The sequence below is a fragment of the Stegostoma tigrinum genome, chromosome 15 (genome assembly GCF_030684315.1).
Source record: "Stegostoma tigrinum isolate sSteTig4 chromosome 15, sSteTig4.hap1, whole genome shotgun sequence".
Taxonomy (NCBI): Eukaryota; Metazoa; Chordata; class Chondrichthyes; order Orectolobiformes; family Stegostomatidae; genus Stegostoma; species Stegostoma tigrinum.
In genome coordinates, this window is record NC_081368.1 from 62,544,505 (window position 1) to 62,561,505 (window position 17,001).

General features: G+C 39.6%; 1 protein-coding gene across 1 annotated transcript in view; it reads right to left on the reverse strand.

The window, feature by feature from the left end:
- LOC125458862 (succinate--CoA ligase [ADP-forming] subunit beta, mitochondrial-like) overlaps nt 1-17,001 on the reverse strand; it is a 75,254-nt gene that overhangs the window by 33,458 nt on the left and 24,795 nt on the right. Inside the window, exon 4 of the mRNA XM_048544622.2 lies at nt 10,813-10,975. Within this exon, the coding sequence (XP_048400579.1) occupies nt 10,813-10,975 (163 nt within the window). The remainder of the gene's footprint in view (nt 1-10,812; nt 10,976-17,001) is intronic.

Below are 17,001 nucleotides of genomic sequence, written 5' to 3' on the forward strand. Positions count from 1 at the left end.
ATTCTTTCACCGCTGCCACATCTGCTCCCAGGGTGAGTAATTCCACACCCACACATCTCAGATGTCCTCGTTTTTCAAGGACCGCAATTTCCTCCCCTCAGTGGTTGAGAACGCCCTTGACCAAATCTCCCGCATTTCCCGCAACTCATCCCTCACACCCCCTCCCCACAATAACAACCAAATCAGAATCCCCCTTGTCCTCATGTACCACCCCACCAAACTCCGGATTTAACGCATCATCCACCGACAATTCCGCCACCTGCAATCTGACCCCACCACCAAAGACACTTTTCCCTCCCCACCCTTATCTGCTTTCTGGAGGGACCACTCTCTCCAGGACTACTTTGTCTGCTCCACACACCCCTCCAACCCCATCTCACCTGGCACTTTTCCCTGCAACCACAGGAAGTGCAATACCTGCCCCTACACCTCCACACTACCCCCATCCTAGGCCCCACGAAGGCTTTTCACATCAAGCAGATGCTCACCTGCATATCTGCTAAAGTGGTATACTACATCCGCTGTGGCCTCCTCTACATTGGGGAAACCAAGCGAAGGCTTGGGGGCCACTTTGCAGAACACCTACACCAGGTTCAAACTAAACAAGTGTACCCCCCATTGTGAACCATTTCAACTCCCCCTGCCATTCTTCAGATAACATGTCCATCCTGGGCCTCCTGCAGTGCCACAATGATGCTACCCAAAGGTTGCAGGAACAGCACCTCATATTCCGCTTGGGAACCCTGCAGCCCAATGGTATCATCTCTAAAGCTGTGATGTCCCCAGGCAACAGTCAACACCAAAGCCAATTTAACAAAGCTCAGTTGATAAAGAAAATTCATAAGAAGCCCTTCTTGCATTACCAAAATCAAAGAGTATGAACTCTAGCTTTCCAATTGGGTATGGCAGGAAAGGCAAACCATATTAGCACTAAGTCAAACAAAGCATAATGTTTAAAGTTTGAATCAACTCCCTGTTATGAATTAAACGCTCTCAATAAGGACAGCAATGCAACAGCTGCTCATCGGCAATAAAGGAAAATCCAACTGGGGCACTTGGTGCCAATTGGTGCCATTGAGCTCTGCTGGAAAGTAATCACGCACAGAACGTATAACTTCAGAAAGTAGGATTAAGCTGAGTTGTGGTGCCAATTGTAGTCAAATAGCCGAGTGTCTGATCTAACACAATGTCTAAACCATGCACCTGAATTTTACAAATAACTGGTCAAAATTCTGGGCAAAACTGGCTCACAGACAGATGGATGGAACTAAGGACATTTGAAACTCTGAGTTATTTCCAATTAGGAATAATGTCAAGTAAATTTAGGCTTACCAACGTATCAGCATGGCTGGATCCTGGCTACCGAATAATTAGGAGTTGCCTCAACTTTCACTCATACTAATTTACGATAATCGTATTTTAAGGCCTCTAACAAGTTGAAAATATGCAGATGATTATTTCAAACTCCATAAATACTGAGTTAACTCTTCAAGTCAATGGCCATTCTTCAGAACTCTGATCAGGCTTCTGATGAAAAGTCACCACCTGAAATGCTCATCGATTTGCTCTTCACAATGCTGCCTAACCAGATGTGTATTTCCAGAAATTGTGATTATTTCAGATTTTCAGTGTCCACAGAATTCTGCTTTTGCAGCTAACAAGCTATTGGGTCATGAACTAATTATAAGTCTGGTTTCTAGCCCTGTCTGACACACTCAAAGTGACTGAATTAAATAATGAATTCAGAACGAATTGCGTTTGTTTAGCAACAAATTGTATAAATAGAAAAGTGAGAAGTTCTGCTCACTATCAAGTGCAGGAGAGATTTGCTATATCACTGTTCAAAATAGTTGGGATACTGTAACAATAAAATTAGATCAAATCCATGATTTCATAGAATGAATTAAATGATAAACATATTTCGCTGAATTACGCAAATTACAACATGATTTTTGATTGCGATCCATACTGATATCATCCACTTGTGATCCAATATCCATGTCGGCCCTAATCTGAAATGCTTTCATCATCCTGCTGTCTTTCAGAAATCTAACATATTCTCAAATTTTGACCAGGTTTCTGATTCTAGTATCAGCTTCACTGGCACATTACAAAGTCTTAATTCTGCCCAAAAAAATTTCTTCCATCCTTTGTTCCAAATCTTCTGAATTAATACATTCGTCCTAGGATCTTACAGGCAGTCCCCTCCGTTCTGGACTCCATTCACAAGTTGATTTATATGCAAGTTGGAACACAATGCAGGACAATGGAAAGCAATTGTCAGTAAGTACAGGAAATGTTTCGACACCAGGTCTTTAAAGTTAAACCTCTGTATGGGACTGCATCTTAAGTAAGATGTTCATTAATGAGGGATCAATGTATTGTCTTCTCCAACAACAGTAAAGAATCAGTTTTTAAAATTATTCCATTCCTTCAAATTTTTCAATTTAAAAATAAATCACTGCTTAAGCTGCAACAAAAGAAAGATACTGCAAATACCAGAAATTTGAAATAAAAACAGAATTTCTTTGGAACATTTTCTCAGTTCCAAAGTACAGTTATTCAAAATGCAAGTCATTGTATCCATTCCCATACATGTTGCGAGACATAATGGGGCAGATTTTCCATTGGCCAGACGTTCCTTATGCCAGTGTTGATGGGAATTGCACATGGGGATCCTGCAGAATGCCCACTGTAGTACATGCTGAAGGAACTGCCCAGGAAAAAAATTTACCTCTGCAGCACTTTCTGGTTTTATTGCACCATTTAGTCTTTTCTGCTGTAACCAACAGTCCTCTTTGGGTAAAGTCTTACTTTTTATTTCATTACATCAGGCAGTAAAGCTGTTTTCCTGTTATTCATTTGTGGGCTATGGTTGGCCAGCATTTATTGCCTGTCCCAAGTTTCCCTTAAAAAGGTGGCGGTGAGCTGTCTTCTTGTACTGCTGCAGTCCACCTTCTGTAGGTTTACCCAGAATACCATTAGGGAGGGAATTCCAGGATTTTGATCCAGAGACAGTGAAGGGATAGCATTATATTTCCAAGTCAGGACTGGTGAGTGGCTTGGAGGGGAACTTGAAGATTGTGGTGTTCCCACGTATCTGCTGCCGTTGTCCTTCAGATGGAAGTGGTCATGTGTTCTAAGAGTCACTTAACTCGAAATGTTAACTCTGATTTCTCTCCACAGATGATACCACACCTACTGAGCATTTCCAGCAATTTCTGTTTTTGGTTGTGGGTTTGGAAGATGGTGTCTCAGGATCTTTGGTGAATTCCTGCAGTGCATCTTGCTGCTACTGGTGGAGGGAGAAGATGCTTATGTGCAATGGTGCCAATAAAGCAGGCTCCTTTGTGCATTCTCCTTTCCCATAACTTTCTTTCTGAGGCATGAATCCAAAATTGCTGAGGTTTTATTACTGTTTAATCATTAAATCTCAACCTATATGTTCTAAAAACATAAGAAATAGGAATAGACTATATAGGTTTCAAGCACCACTATTAAATATAAACATGGTTGGCTATTTACCTCAGCTCCACACCCTTGCCCATTCCCTTTATGCCTAGAATCCCTTAAAGATCAAAACTCCTACTTTTGGGCTGAATGGCCTGTTTCCGCACAGTAGAGAATCTATGATTTTATGATATAGACAAGGACCCCCAACTCCATCTGTTCTGTAGCCTTCTGCAGTCTCTTTTTAAATAGAATTCAACTTGTTTATTCTTTCTTCCGAAGTGCAAAATTTTACATTTTTGCACATTATAGTCCTTGTGCCAAGGTTTTTTTTCCCCTTTGCTCAACGTGCCCATATCCCTCTGCATACTTTCTTTGTTATCCTTACCACTCGTCTTCCCCCTACATTTGCATCATCCACAAACTTGGCTACAGTCCATTCACCTTCTTCATGCAAGTCATTAATATAGCTGGTAAATAGTTGTGGCCCAGCGTTTATTCCTATGGCATTCCACTAGATTACCATCCTGAAATGCCTCCCTTATCCCAATTTCATTAGTTAGCCATTAAGATTACCTATTCTTACAAAATGAGAACCCCTTTCAAGGGAATCATTTTGTGCCCTTACCTAGCTGCCTAGAAAAGGAGATGGTGAATGACCTTCTCTGCAACTGAGGAACTTGCAAGATCTCTTCAGAGGTCATTGAGGAGTCATCTATAAACCAGACAAACTAAAAACAGCAAAAATCATTCTCTGGAAGATGCTAGTGAACTACTTGGATTTTAAACATAATTAGACAATTTCACTGTCACATTTTACTGGTTGGTTTTATTCTTCAAGTCAACTTTATAATTGGCATTCTTTTGGATTATTAGTCCACGTTCTCTAGATTACTAGCTCAGTGTGATAACAAGTACTCTACCTTTTCTTAATTTTGTCTCAGTAAAAGAATTTGTTTAAAAAAACAGCACTGCGTGAAACTAGGATCTCCATTTACACAGATGAACAAACTCAGGAGTTTAACATTTTGATTTATTTTAGAAACAAACTTGTGCCAAATGGCCTGATTCTGAGCAGTATGTTTGGAAGAAGAATTTTCTGAAGAGCACTTATTTACATGATTAATCTTAAAATTCTTATAAAGTGATTTGTGACAGGATCAACTTTTCAAAGAAAGGCATTTTATAGTGAACCACAGTGCAGCAAATGCACACTTGGTCTACACGGATATCTGCAGTTATTTTAAGAACAGTCAAAACATGACAGCAAATGAACTTTAAGCATAACTTCAACACAGAGAACTTGGTATCGTGACAAATGTTCCAAAAGTAATGCAGCAAAGTGAAGGGATTAAGCTGCCATTAACGCAGTGAAGGATTTTTGGAAAGGGGCAAAACTTATAAATAACTATCTGTAAGCGAAGTGAGGAACATCAATGTTGAAATTAAGCAGAAGGCTCTTCCATTTCAAGAAGCCAGTGAAATAATCCGCACTTCCAGGTTAGCTCAGTAGAGCAAGATAAAATTCAGGCACACACTCAACAGATTTCCCGAACTGAACGAGTATAAACTATTATATTTCACCCATCAATTATAAGTGCAGATGTTAAAGACTGATTTTTTTTGTGAACCTGTCATTGTAGCTTATTTGATTTTCAGAAAAGCAGGAGTCTTACATAGTTGAGTTACACAAAGGGCAAGAATTCTCTTCCAGCACTTAGATGAAGAGAATCTTTGTTTTCTTAAAAAAAAACTGAGGTTGTATGGTTTTAAGATATTCAGACATTCAACACAAACCCCAAGCATGCTGTTAATCAAGAACAGGTTAAAAAAAAATCAAAATTGCAATATAGTGCATCACTGATGCCTGATAACATCCTATTCATAAAGGACAGCTTCCTGAAATTGAATTTTATTATTTCAAGGACAGTAAATACAGAATTCACCATTCAAATGAACCACCCTATCAGGTTGCACACCATCTTAGAATCTGAGTACAGAAGTTGGTTTGGTCCATTGTATCTGGACTCAATCCTTGAAAGAGCTATCCCATAATCCTACACTTCATAGCTCTGAAATCTTTTAGAGTCATACAGACATTTAAGTCTGCAACACAGAAAAAGGCTCTTCAACCCAATGAGTCTGCACTGGTCACAACCACCCAACTATTCTAGTCTTATTTTCCAGCACTTGGCCCACAGCCTTGTATGCTTCCATCAGGAATTTATCCAATTCCTTTTGGAAAGTTACTACTGATTCTATTTCTACTGTCTTGTTTGGCAAGGGACTCCAAATTAAAATAGCTGTTGCATAAAAATGCCCCTGTCAACCTCCTGCTGGTTCTTTCAGCAAGTACTTTAAAGACATGTCTTTTTTTTAAACGAGGTAAAACTAGCATTTATGGAGCACCTTTCCTGCCACAAGGATATTTCAAAGCACCAGCCAACCAAGTGCTGTGAAATATATGTGTGTGTTTTAATCACCTATTCAGAGATGCCGTTACATATCTCTGGGGCAGGCAGGCTTTGAACTCAGGCCTCCTGGTCCAGAGGCAGAAACCACAAATACTGTGCCACAAGAAAGCCTTGTCAGGAAACCAAGCAAAATGTCTGCTTCTGTGGAAACAGCTTCAGTTAACTCTATCAAATCTATTTATGATGAGTGCTTCTCTGCTTAAGGATCTCTGCTATGAGTACAATCCCAGCTTTCCTCAGAAGTGAAAATCACTCAAGCTTTGCAGAATTCTAGGATATATTCTTCACAGTATCCAATAAGCTGCAATTCTAAAGAGCAACAGAACATATAAGTGCAACAGAAATTTACACACAATCTAATCGAGGTTTGGTAAATAACATACTAAAAGCACCTACAGCAGCAAGTGATGGGGAATACATCTTGGATCTACTCAAAAACTTAATTATTTTGAAAAGTATTTTGTGCATCTTTGTGTTTTGCCCATTAATTTGCAATTAATTCATTACTTCAGTAATTTCAAGTTTTCTTTTGCGTTCATTTGTTGGCATGTTTGAAAATGTTCTCTCTTCTTTACATTCTCATTTTCTGTCTTTTTTTTCAGGCTCTGTATCCATCCTCTCATCCCCAGTATAGCCTTGCAGTCACTGTTTTCTCTCATTAACACCTTGTGGCACATATGTCCCCCCGGACTCATTGTAGCCTCCTGTGACTCCCAACCCCATGAGCCTCAACCAAAGTCCAACTATTCCGGAGGGTAAAAAGGCAGCTCTCCCCTCCGCCTCTTCCCTAGCATTGGTGAAGAAAAGCTGTTCCCACTCATGGCTTCCTCTCGCAGCATCAGCAAATCAGTGGGTATATGTCTTGGACTTCAGCCGCCTTCACTATCTCCACTAGAGCCTTCTGCAATCCTGCATCTGACCCTCAGTCTCCCCAAGTGGCCCTCTTGCTGCCGCTTCTTATTTATCTTGCTATCCACTTGTCCTCCAACGACAGGCTGTTTCCTTCCTATGGCAGTCGATAAATCCACTAGTGAGCCTATCAGCGCCATGGAGAGGAGAAATACAACTTACTTTTGGACGATTGGCTCGTGTGGTGCAGTGATTGTGTCTCTACAACTCACTCAACCAAGCACCAGCTGCTCCAGCGGTGTGTATTCACATTGCTGAACAGGTTAATAAGAATATCTTATCGGAGAAACAGGTCTTCCCAATTTCCACCCATTTTATTTATAGGGGCATCTTTTCTTCTATTGATTACCTCATTGAGATGATCTTCTGAGTGATTTTGGTACTTATGGGATAGGTATATGTTGTGCTTGTATTTTGAACATTGATGCGGGCTGTCTACACAGCGTGACAGAGATTTGAAGCTACATTTAGACTTTCCACATGTTTGCATACAAATTAATGATAGACACGGCCATAACCTACCTTATTCAAGTCAATAAGCAGCAATGAAAGCAATTTGAGTATGAGGTCCACAAGCTATACTGTAATTTGGAGGCATAAAACAGACAGACGATTGCCTGTGTGTTCACCAGCCCTTTGTTGCAGATATTAGGTAGCTTAGCCAGCAATTCTGAAGGCTGTTCAGAAAATGTCAAAATTTATTTTCAACATTTACAGCAGCTTATGTTAAAATCATTCAAGTATTCAACAGTCAACCTTGCCAAATACTGAATGATAAATACATGATGACTCCTGTAAAAACATGCATTTGTTTTTAAAATGTCAATATAAGTAATTTATTAATATAAATAAACAAGTGTCAAGGATTACTGTGCTATTTTAAAAGCAGGTAAGTAGTCTCAGAAGTAACTCAGAATAAATAATCACATCAAAGGAATATAAAAGCAACTTAGTTTTTTTTCAACATGTCAAATATGATAACATATTCAGGCAGTAAAGAAAGAGACTTTTTACGACAGTATAGACTTGCCAGACAGGTGACTTATGTGGAGCCAAGTATAGGTGTTATGAGTAAGCTGGAGAAAATATTCTTCAATATCCTTCCTTATCCTCCAAAAACTATCATTCCCACCTTGAAAGATATAACACCATCACTGGACAGCACTTCCTAACTCAGTAGTTACATAAATTATTGCTTTCTTGATAGAATTGCAATGACTTTTGACCTAGGTGCAGCACAGCACGGAAAATTTATAATTCCTTTAAAGTGCCTCAGCATACTGTAAGACGATTTTTAAGAATCTTTGACTTTATGATTTGGTGAAAAATAGTTAAGAGTTTCAATCAATTGTAAAGGGATTGCTATAATTTTTTTGAATAAGAAATATCAGTCAAAGTGGCATAACAAACCTCAACATGGAGCACTGCAAGGAAGCACATCAACAGTTAATTTAGTGACCAGACCCAAAGGAAAGTGCAATGGTGGGGAGAGCAAACGTAGTGCTTTTACAATAATCTGTATGATGTGTGTATATGTGTGCGTAACACAGTGAAACAAGGCAGAAAGTCAAAAATGGGGTTACAGCAGAACAGTGAATTGGATGATTCTACTACTGTTGCTTCAGTTTTGCCAAAACAGGCTGGCCATGGAATGAGTTTATTAAATGGGACCAAATAAATGAGTCTCTTTGGATCTATGCCATCAAGACTGTCATGAACTTAGTTAAGAACGTTCTGTCGGACTGAATCACTAAGCTGCTCTGATCCTTTATTCAGAATTTATGTTTCTTCTCCTTCTTTATTTCAAAAGTAGATCACATCGCAATTTCTTCTTATATATTACTTTGATGTCCCAAACTATTATCCTATCTATATCCTTATGAAGTCACTTAAATCGACTTCAACCAATAATACACCCTATTTTCTGCTACCTGCAAATATGATCTTTTATCTCTTATAAGCAAGTATGGACATCCAACCTCCATCAATACATCAGTGAAGCTGTGGGGTATACGTCAATAGTTTTAACAAGCATAATCATGGAATCATAGAAGGGAACAGCAGAAGTGTCATATCTTTCACCAGCACTGTATATGGAAAATTCTGGGCATCACAGAGATACAGTATTACTAACAGAAAAGTTCTACAGATGACGACTGCTTACAGGCACCAGCAGAACATTAGGAGGATTTCCAACAGCAATACATAATCTGCGCTACAGCAGGGCATGGACTGGTCTTGGAACCCATTAACCTACATGGAACTAAGTCCAAGTAAATCTCCAAGTGAAAACTTTACGTGTAGCAGGATCAATGATTCCAACTGATCTCCAGTGGATGCCAGCTTTCAGTTTAAAAGAACCCCATTAACCATTTTATGTGTCCTTCAACCAATATCTTAATCATGCTTCCATATTTCCTTTATTTTCACATGACCTAATTTTTATATTTCTATGCAGCACATGATCAAAATATAGTTTGAAAATTCATATATACACACAACATCCTTTGCATTTACTTAATCAATACATTTAATTATTCCTGCAAAGACCATTAATTCTGTACAAATTGTAGTAGTTGTTATTAATCCATGATTTTCTAAGAGAAGTGAATGTTTTAGTTTTTGGAAGCTTACTTTAGCGAACCTTTCTTAGAATGGATGCTTGCAAGACTGATCAAAGCCTTTATTATTTATTAACATTTAAGGCGGTATGATACTAATTGTTCGATCTAGTCTCCTATTCTCAAACACTTTGCTGATGCATTCATTAACTTGTTTTGAGTTTTGTAAAATCTTTCATTACTGCCTTTTATATTTTCTAGAAATATATAGAGCTTCAGTGGTAGGGTGGCTCAGTGATTAGCACTGCTGCCTCACAGCACCAGGGACATGGGTCGATTCCAGACTCAGGTGACTGTCTGTGTGGAGTTTGAACACTTCTCCCATGTCTTCATGCATTTCCCTTGGGTGCTCCGGTTTCCTCACACAGTCCAAAGATGTGCAGGTTAGGTGGATTGGCCACGTTAAATTGCCCACAGCGTCTAGGGTGAGAAATGTCGGGATAAGGTATGGGTTTGGTCCGGGTGGTATCCTATTTGGAGGGGTGGTGTGGACTTGATGGGCCAAATGGCCTGCTTCCACACTGTAGGGATTCTATGATTCTATGAATTGGAGACATTATACTTTGGCTGGATCTTTGAAACTGCAGCTGTGCCCCCTCCACTTGCCTGTGTTTTGTCCACAGCCCTGTAAATTTTGCATCCCCAAGTAGCTCTTCACTCGCTATTAAACACCTTCCTATCTTTCTTCATGCCCAGCAACCTTAATTTAATTATTGCTGTCCTGTTATATTTTCTGCACTCTACTTTTTTCTGTTATTTGAGATTCTGTATTGCCTCTAAGTCTCAACCAGAATTTTAATCAGAAAAAACTTCAGCATAGATCAAAGGAAACTAAAATGGGTGACATGGTCTTAAACAAATGGAAAAAGATCACAACTTCTAAAGATTTGTTTCTATCAAATTCATTTAATTTTTATGATGTGAAAAACATACATTGTCTGGAAAATCTCAGTTCTTTAACAGCTCCCTTCAACATGGTAGAAACACTCTGTCACCCAACCGTATCATTTTCAGTGGCATGTGATTCATTAGTCACTCCTACATGACACTGTTCTTTAATCAATGCTGGGTGGAGCTACAAATAGAATTATGTGTCTTAGGACATAGACGAGATGGCCATTAGGCAGGAATTCCACTCTCATGATTCACATTCTTTAAAGAGTCCTTGAGCAGAAGTTGTAATATTTGATAGTACTCATTCTGCAACATCACAGAAGCAAGATTTCACTTGGATACTAGCAACAATCAAATCTTCAGAGCAAGTACATTAAAGATGAAATGGGGGGGAAAAAAAAGTTCAATAAAAGCCACACTGCAATGTAGCAGTCACAACTGAAAGCAGAAGATTTGTTACTCACTTGAGAAGACCGGTCCATAGTGATAGCAAAGTAGTATTCTCTTCTTGGATACCTGCGCTCACAGATAAACACCTGATTACATATCCGCCCTTTCTCTCCAGTTTGTTTGGTGAATAGCTTTTTCCCAATCATCCGTGAAGCAACATCTCGAACTTCCTCTGGGCTGCAAAAAAGAAATTTATGTTTTACAGAAATAGATGAGTGATAAAGTAAACTGATAAACTGATGGTTACGGATGCAAAAAAAAAGTTTGTTCTTCCCTTTCAAAACTGGAATGCAACTGTAAATATCAATGCAAAACAACATAAAACAAGTTAAGCTACATTAACAGGCAAAATCTGTAAATTTACAACACAGGCAGGTTGTTTCTGTGAATGTAGCAGATTGCTAGGGTTATTTGCTCTTATTGATTAGACACACACACTTTTTCCAAATCATAACAGGCAACACCTGATTAGATAAGGTAACATAAGGATTGAAAATTCCAGGATAAAGTTCACCTAAGTCGAAAGCTGTACTACAGTGATTCCAAAACAAATTTAAAAATCTTGTTGATTGTAAAAATGTGAGGTAAGCAAAGGAATTCTACTGTTTAGGGTGCAAAAGAGAACATGTAATTAATCTGCATTACAACAAAGTGAATGTTCGGGAGTTAAAAGTACAGGTACATGCCATCCAGAACATTTGAGCTTTCCCGCATTCAGTTTTGCAGGCTTTAAATCGCAACCCTAAAAAAAAAATTCAAATCTCGCCATGGCAACGTAATTCAATAAATCTAGCTTAGTGCCAGGATGAGTTACAATTCAACTGGTTCACCAACATCCCTCAGGAAAGTCCCCTTACCACCACCAGCCTGGATGCATGTTAAAAGATTCAATCCCAATTATGCATCAAAACACAGTTGTACAACAAACAGTTGCAATGCTCAACCTAAAAAAAAAGCCAGATTTATTCTTCAACGAATGTGGAACAGAATAAGTCTCTCTCAGCCAATCTGACCTGACAATATTCCTTATCCAAATCTGGGAAAAAAACAGCCCAACTGAACAGCTGGCTTCAAACAAACAAGATTTGGAATACTGGGCTATGTAAATAAGATGACTATCAGCCTATCAGACTTTCAACATCACAACGGTATACAAGATCTTGAGTTATGAATGCAGATCAAATAATTTCAAGGAAATTACTACTGACCACTAAAATAACTCCATAAAGGACAGTTTCCCATCACCATAGGGCATGGTACATGATACTGACACAGCTAGCTTACAGCCAGCTCTCAAGAATGAACAGAAGCCCTGACACTCCTGTTTACATCAGTCAGCCAGGACTCCCTGATTGGGGCTGTTAATCTGGTCCAATGAGGGAACTCATTTTCTGAGGTCCACCTGGTTGACCTCACTCCAGTCACTACATCCCTTCCCCTCTACATCTTGGGACGTAGTCTCATTCGTTTTCTTGGAGCTTCTCCTGGGAAGTTTTTGTACCAGGTCCAGCTCCTCCAACTCTGCCTTGGATACTGATGGCATGTACCGGACCATAGCCCAACTCTTGCATCTACAGCATTTCGGAAGAAATTCATCATCTTCTTCAGGTGGTAATGGCATCCAGGCTGCGACATCTGTCATACAGCATCTTGTCATTAGACTTTTCTTCGACACTAGGCGAAGGGGGAGAACCCAAGGGTTCGGACAGCCTCACTGGATATTCTGAGGGGCTGGGCGTGTTTTGCTCCTGCTTTGTTTGTGAGGCTGCAGCTTTGATGTGGTCCATATGCTTGTTCATGACTGCCTCTCCAAACCAAATTTTGTATGTCATCGGACCTGAGCTTGCATTGACTATGCCTGTCACCCATGCAGGGCCATTCCTGTAGTTTCACCCCTGAAGTGAACTCTCTCTCTCGCTTATAGGAGTGTGGTGTCCAACATTCCTGATGCCATCTTACCCTTCCTTCAGGTCCAGGAATTTAAGGTTTAACCTGGTGCAGAGTTGTCTCCCCATCAATAACTCTGCTGGCGCTGTCCCTGTGGTTGTGTAAGGGGCTGTTCTACAATCAAACAGGAACTGGGATAGATTGGTATTGAGCAAAGCTGTTGGCTGTTTCTTTAAGCCTGCATTCAAACGTTTGGACTGCTCTTTTCAGGAGACCATTAGACGAAGGATGGTATGGATCTGTCTTTACACGTCAAATGCCATCTGACTTTAGGAAATAGTTGAATTCCCTGCTGGTAAATGATGGCTCATTGTCTGAGATCAACACTTTTGGAAGTCTATGTATAGAAAAAGATGTTCACAGTTTTTCAAACATCATTCACATGCCTGACAAATGCACTCTATGCAAGTCCAGCCACTTTGAATGAGTGCCCACAATGACTATGAACATAGAGCCCGCTAAAGGGCATTGTCAACAATGTAACTGAATCCAGCGTTTACCTGGCCATTCCCACATATGCTGGTGTTAAATTTTGTCATTGTTGACATTCTGGCCAGTGCCTCACCCACAAAGCTACATCAGAATCCAATCCTAGCCACCAGACAACTTCTCGCCAACATCTTCGTTTTGGAAGTCTCTGGATGACCCTGGCGGAGTTTAGTCAGTGTCTGGTGGCAACCTTTGCTTGAGACAAGCACTCTTGCTTCCCATAATAATATGCCGTCCTCTACGGTGATTTGGTCTCATTGGGTCCACAAACGTTTCAATTCTGGTTGTGACAGCCCCTTGTTCCCCCTACCACCACCACCAGTTGTTTTAGTTTTTCCAGGACAGAATCTTTTCATGTTCACAGTCTGGTAATGTCAGCAGTGACCAGAAGGGTGCCCAGAAAGTTTAAAATCAGAACAAACTCTTCTAGTGGTGGCATCACTTGTGGTGCATCTGCCAGCAGGAGGTAGCTCAAGTCATCCGCATTTTTTAATGACAAAGCTATAGTGCCTGCCTGAAGTCCAATTGGGTTTCAGCTAGTAGGCATTTTTGCATGGTCACATCATTAATCGTACTTACCATAAGGTCACTCAGCATTTCAGTGAAGTTAAACGAAAATCATATGCCTCCTTGTCAAAAATCTCACTGTGGATTCCCCTGTCCCACCAGCCTGCTCCTGATGCTTATCCATCCAAACATTTCCTATCCATGTACCCATCCAAATGTCTTTTCAAATGTTGTAATTGTACCCACATCCACCACTTCATCAGGGAGTTCATTCCACATGCAAACGACCCATTGTGTAAAATGTTTGCCTCTTCAGTCTTTTTGAAAACTCTCTCCTCTCACCTTAAAAATGTATCCCCAGTCTTGAAATTTCCCATCTTAGGGAAAAGACAACTACTATCAACTTTATCTATAGCTCTCATTATTCATAAACTTCTATCAGGTCATGTCTCAACCTCCTACGCTCCAGTGAAAAATGCCTCAGCCTATCTAGCCTTTCTTTACGACTTAAACATTTCATACCTGCAACATTCTGGTAAATCTCTTCTGAACCCTCTCCAGCTTGTTAATATCCTTCATAAAACTGGGCTTTTCGTCTGCCCAAATATCATTTACCCAGAAAAAACTGCATTTTTTAACATGCTGAGCCCCCAGTCTTCAATGCTAGGATCAAACAAGTCAAGCTTCCTTAACAGCGGCATGATGCCAGAAAGATGACTATTGCAAACAAATTTCTTCAGGAATGTTTTTCTCTCACCGAAATACTCCACAAAGGCTGGTAACCAGTTGCCAAGTCACCTTTCATTTGCATTAGCATAGTACATGACACTGACCTGACTAGCTCAGAGTTGGCTGATAAAATGAAAATGACCTCTGACACTCCTGTTTATATCTGTCAGCCAGGGCTCCCTGATGGGACCAGATTAACATCCCAGTCAGGGAACTCACTCTATGAACCTGACCTCATTCCAATCACTACAACCATCATAATAATCGCCACTTAATTAACACTCATGCATGTGGATCAACACTCTGAAGTAGTACCGAATATTGGTGCACAGAGCAGGACATGCGGGGACACATCGTAGAATGGAAGAATCCCTACACTGCGAAAAACAGCCTGTTCAGCTCATCTAGTCTGCACTGATTATGAACCCTGTCATTAAAAACTTTACACAGGAAACTATTAAAATACCAATATCATAGCTGCATAGAATCATTATGGCACAGAAGTCAGCAATTTCGTACAACTCTAAACTGAAATGTTTCAACTGTGGGCCCATTTTGAGGCCTGAAGTCACCTTAAGCTTGGGGCTTAAGGAGGGAGTAGAGAGTGGGTAGCTGGGGGGAGGCGGGGGAGAACAAAGGGCTCTCAGCGGAGCTGCAAGAATAGCAAAAGGGGTATGCCTGTTATAGTTGTGGTGGGGGCAGGGGGGGAAAAAGTTAAGTAAAAACCACCTACTTTTTCACTAGATTTTTCAGGACAGGAATTGGGCCTCAAAGTTCAGTCCATTAGGCCACATCCACTATTTAACAATGTTCTGATTTAACACCTCATAGGTTTTAGCACTTAATCAAAACTCAGTGCAGGTACCGTTGCTCGGTAGTGATTGCCTGACAATTTCAGGTCACAACCCCACTGGCAAAATACAAGTTTAGCACTAAAATTTAAACAAACACAACAGAATTCTCATTCTACACACCAATTCACCTTTCTTATCACTACAAAGAAGATACCCTGATCATTGAGTAACAAACAATTACAGGAACGAAACAGATTCAGTAATCCTACAACCAATATATTTTGCACATAGCAATTTTACTCCAACTATTGTAAATACAAAATAAACTTTAATAATCATTATTTACATGTAGCAACTTGCATTCCCATTCAACAGATTTTGCCGACTATTTTAAAAATCAAGTTTTAGAAAAACTTGTTAGAAATTTCTCTGTACTAGTTTAACCACTAAGGGTCCTACACAATAGTACAGAATTTTAGTATTGGAGAATTAGGATAATACTGAAGAAATGCTGTATCGCAGTGTACTAATTGATAGTAGAGACAATTTTTAAAGTTTCAATTCTTTTCACTGTTCGGCAATTTTAAAATTTTAAAACATACAAAACAGACAATAAAGTAACCTGTCAGTCCAAGTTAATTCACAAATTAAACTGCTGCTGTGGCAGCTTTAGAATGTAATTTCTGTTTAAAACTGGAAGTAAAAAACTAGTTTCAGTAAATGTGATCAAGAACAGTTTGGATTGTCATAAAACACACTGAATCATAAATATTCTTTAGTGAAGGAAACCTGCCATCCTTACCTGGTCTCACCAATAGTCCCAACTCAATATAGGGCTGCCCTTTGAAATGAACAAAAGTGTATTAAATAACTAATCGCCTTGACCTCAACATACGAACAGCAACAATGCAAGGTAACAACTGACCGTCACTGCCTTCTCTGAGCAGCTAGGTGGTAAGTGCTAACACGGGTACCAAATTATTAAAACATTCTGGTTTACTTGACTAGCACTTGTCATTAAAAAATAACTGAGAGGGTTTTGCAAATCAAAGGCGATTATTACAATGACATACACCTCATGAGGAAACACAAGCTTTTCGTAAATCAAAAATGGGCGAGTCAAAGAAATGAATATTACAGGACATGACTAAAAACCCAGACAAAAATTTGGTCATAAAAATGATAAAAGGAGTTCAATGAAATTGAGATTTAAGGAGGGGACCCGAAAGCTAAGAGCTCAGGCAGTTCATGGAAAGAAAATGGAGGGTACACACAACTAGTCACAATCAGTGGAGCAGTGTTCTTGGAGGGCTGTCAGGCCTTCCACAAGCAGCAGCAAATATGTGATCTGAACTGCAGTAGCGAGTAGCATGTTTCATTAGTGATAAACCTCCACTGCTATTCAATAGCACAGACTGCTAGTAATTGTGTACAGTAAATGAATACCATTCAATTGTAGGTATTTATAATATTCAACCCAGTGGAATAATCACATATTACAGCTGTCTAAACATTCATCAGCAACTGGTGGAAGTAACTTCTTTAAATTTACAAAAGCAAAGTACTGTGGATTTTGGAAATCAGAAATGAAAACAGAAAACACTGAAAATGCTCAGTAGATCAGACAGCTTCTGTGAATGCAGAAACTGCATTATCCTTCCATGTTGATGACCATTCATCTAAACTCTTGAATCAACTGTCACCATCTCTTCCAGCAATACCATGTTTGAGAAAGCT